Consider the following 3833-nt stretch of genomic DNA (forward strand, 5'->3'; position numbering starts at 1 on the left):
GTCCAGTCTCTTCTTAAAAACTTCCAGTGTTGGAGCATTCACCGCTTCTGGAGGCAGGTTGTTCCATTGGTTAATTGTTCTAACTGTCAGGAAGTTTCTCCTTAGTTCTAGGTTGCTTCTCTCCTTGATTAGTTTCCATCCGTTGCTTCTTGTCCTGCCTTCAGGCGCTTTGGAGAATAGCTTGACTCCCTCTTCTTTGGGGCAGCCCCTGAGATACTGGAACACTGCTATCATGTCCCCCCTCGTCCTTCTCTTCGTTAAACTAGACTTAAATGAAGACAAATGGCCGTCCAGTCTCTTCTTAAAAACTTCCAGTGTTGGTGCATTCACCGCTTCTGGAGGCAGGTGGTTCCACTGGTTAATTGTTCTAACTGTTTAACCCACTTTTTTTTTTGGGGGGGGGAATAAAAGTAACTCAGGAATTTAGTCTCTTTAGTCTACTCCCAGAAGCTCAAATCCTATTTTACTGGATCTCTTTCGATCCCGAGCCAGGCCAAGCAGGTGCCCAGCGCGACCCCTCGACCCTTTCCAAGAGCGTCGTCTTGCAAACGGCCGTGAGGGAAAATTTGTAAAGGAGGCCCCACGGCCTCAACTCGGCCCCTGACTCGCCTTCGCCCCTCAGCCCCAAACCCCCCGGGGGTCATTCAAACGGTTCCCGGCGCCGCCGCCGCCGCCCGCCTAAGTAAAACCCGGAGACTGACCGCGCTTCATGTGAACGATACTGGAGGCCGCGACGGTGTCGGCGGCCATCAGCACGAAGTCAGGCCCTTGGATGCCGATGAGATACTCCATGACTGGCCGAGCAACCGAAACCGAATTGCGAGCCTCGGTGACACAGCGCGAAGCGAAGCCGGGGCGCCACGGCGCGGGGGAGTGACGTCACGGGGACGTCGCGCGAGATCCACTGCCTTCTACCGAGGCGTGCGTAGAGTCTAGGAGTCCCGAGGTCGAGGTCACGTGGGCGGGGCTCGGCTAGGCTCCCTCGAGTTTTGTTCAAGCGACGGCCAGAGCGGCTTTTTCTTCCGCTTTTCTTTTAGCCTTTAATAACGTCTTGCGATTCTGAAAATATCTTCCCCTCCTTCGCTTTCAGAGCCCACGAAACTGGGGAGGGTCCCTTCTGAGATGTTTCCCCGGTCCATATTGCTGTGGGCTCAGCTGCTTCTTAATTCCAGGGGTCCTCAACCTTGGCCACTTTAAGACTTGTGGACTTCAACTCCCAGAATTCCTCAGCCAGCAAAGCTAAGGGGGCTTTGCTGGCTGAGGAATTCTGGGAGTTGAAGTCCACAAGTCTTAAAGGGCCAAGGTTGAGGACCCCTATCTTAATCTGCCTGTTCCCCTGGCTACGGCTCTCCTGTCTTCCAAGGTCATTCGCACATAACACTACAGCAGGGCATCAAAAAAGTCAAAGATGGAACCATACCATTTTTATTCTACCATCATTTTGGCTTTGTGGACACTTTTCCCCACCCCTTGTCCTACCACTAGGGTTGCCAGGTCTGCTTCCAAAAAATAGTGGACAAGCGGGGGGGGGGGTTAAGTAGTAGAAAAAGTAGACTGTACAGCTTTAGATTACGTACCATTTCATCATAAAGCTTTTGAATAAAAAAAATGCCCACTATTTTGTGAAAAAAAATAGTGAACATAATGTGAAAAAAGCGGACTGTCCACTCAAATAGTGGACACCTGGCAACCCTACCTGCCACTCCTGTATGAATGCAATCTGAACATTACGTTTAAAGTTTCCTATTCGGAAGGAAGGAAAGGACAAGACTCCCATTTGCTCAATGACAGGCAGCAACGCAAAGGGGATTTCAGAGTGACATTTCACGCCTGAAAGCTGTCAGAAATGAAAATGCCATTGCGAACAACATTTGGACTGCAGGCATTAGACCAGGGGTCTTCAAACTTGGCCCTTTGATGACTTGTGGACTTCCAACTCCCAGAATTCCTCAGCCAGGCACGCTGGCTGAGGAATTCTGGGAGTTGAAGTCCACAAGTCATGAGGGGGCCATAGTTCCCCCATGCTGGCTGAGGAATTCTGGGAGTTGAAGTCCAGAAGTCATCAAAGGGCCAACTTTGAAGACCCCTGCATTAGACCAAAAGAGAAACAAGATTTGGTTAAATGTTTGAACTACTTGCAACGTTTGAAAAACTTGGTTTTTTTTTTCAAAGTCACTGTTTCTCAACCTTGGCAACTTTAAGATGAGTGGGACCATCTTCCAGAATGCTGGCTGCTGGGAATTCTAAGAGTTGGAAGTCCACGTATTTTTGCTAAACTTAAGTGAGAAACATTGGCCTAGGCAATATTCTGATAAAGAAAATCTGAGTCTGAAGAGACAGGGTAAAGAAAGGAATTCAGGAGGGATCCCCTTAGTTTTCAGGAGACTAATAATAAGGGGGCGGGGAGAGGTCCTTTAAATCATGCAAGGCTGATATCAGCCATTCAAGGTGGTCCAGACAAAATGCACCAATCACGAGTACAAACACTACCTGTATTGTAAAGTTACAGTAACAGAACCTTGCAAGTTGCAAGAGGCGTGTTGTGGGTCCCATCTATATAGAAGTGGCATCTTATGGGACTCAGGGGAACAGCTTTTTCTACCTTAGCAACCACCATATGTAACATCATATCTCCAGATTGGCCCTGACCCTTCTGGCTTTTTTTTGCATGGCTTTGCCAACTGGTTTGGGGACCAGAGATGTTGTGGAACCAGTGAAGTGGCTGTACTGATTATTTTGATGAGTGGGATTTCCTTGTCAGTAACATTTATGTATTTTTAATTGGGTTTTATTCTTGTTTTTCAATTGTGGTTTTGTGATTGCGTTTTGTTTTTATATTTGTTTTGTCTGTAAGCCTCTCGGAGTCACATATATGGAACAGATGACTATGAATGAATGCATGATTGAATGAATGAATGAATGAATGAATGAATATTGGAAATTCCCAGGGATGGTGACTGTTGTATGGTGCAGAATGAGTTTTTTAATTCCTTGCTTCAGAAGCTGGTGTATGGGTCCATCTGTGATGCAAGTATCTTCCTGTTCTCGAAAATAACATCTGATGGCTAACATAGCACCAGTTCTTTCCCCCCTCCCCCCTTTGCCTCTCACCAATTAGCAGAAGAAGTGTTTACTCTCCACCTGAAATGAGGAAAATCAACTGGTCCCTGCAGGTGAAAATGGATTAAAGTCCCTCTGTCAGTGGTGTCAATGGCAGCGATTAGCACTCCAATCTATTCCCAGGGACTTGCTAGCAAAGGCGAGAATCATATCAAGGCCGCTGGGATCACTTTAGAGAGAGCTTCTGTCAACTGTCAGTTTGGACAAGACATGCCAGCTGAACCAAGAGGGGGATTGCACTTAGATGCTCAGGACAGGCAGAAGTCCAGCCAGCAGAGAGGAAGGAAGGAAGGAAGGAAGGAAGGAAGGAAGGAATTTAATGGACTATAGACTATATATTTAGTGCACAGGTTTTTCTGGGCTTCAGAAGATCAGTACTGAGAAATTGTTCAGGGTATTTTTGCAGACATTCCAAGTGCAGCACAGTGCAAAAGATTTTTAAAAATGCAAAATAATGTCTGCAAAAACCCTAATCAATATCTCAGGATTGATATCCCAAAACCCCAGAGGTCTTAACTACTAAATAGTTACAACAAATCCACGTTCTGGCTAGTTCCAAGAAAACCGTAAAACTAGACACACCAAATGATATTGTGCGGCTTGTGATTCTGTGTAGCGGGAACCTATGTCCTTTTCTACCATATTAGTGAGACCAAATTGTCATTTAAAGCACCATGTGTGATGGATTTGTTTTGGCTCAGCATATCTTCTGA

General features: G+C 46.5%; 1 protein-coding gene across 1 annotated transcript in view; it reads right to left on the reverse strand.

Moving 5' to 3' along the window:
* PSMB2 (proteasome subunit beta 2) overlaps positions 1-846 on the reverse strand; it is a 22937-nt gene extending 22091 nt beyond the window's left edge. Inside the window, exon 1 of the mRNA XM_015824154.1 lies at positions 702-846. Within this exon, the coding sequence (XP_015679640.1) occupies positions 702-792 (91 nt within the window). The 5' untranslated portion in view covers positions 793-846. The remainder of the gene's footprint in view (positions 1-701) is intronic.
* Positions 847-3833: the final 2987 nt, after the last annotated feature.

This window comes from Protobothrops mucrosquamatus, unplaced genomic scaffold (assembly GCF_001527695.2).
Source record: "Protobothrops mucrosquamatus isolate PMUCROS unplaced genomic scaffold, P.Mucros_1.0 scaffold2140, whole genome shotgun sequence".
NCBI lineage: Eukaryota > Metazoa > Chordata > Lepidosauria > Squamata > Viperidae > Protobothrops > Protobothrops mucrosquamatus.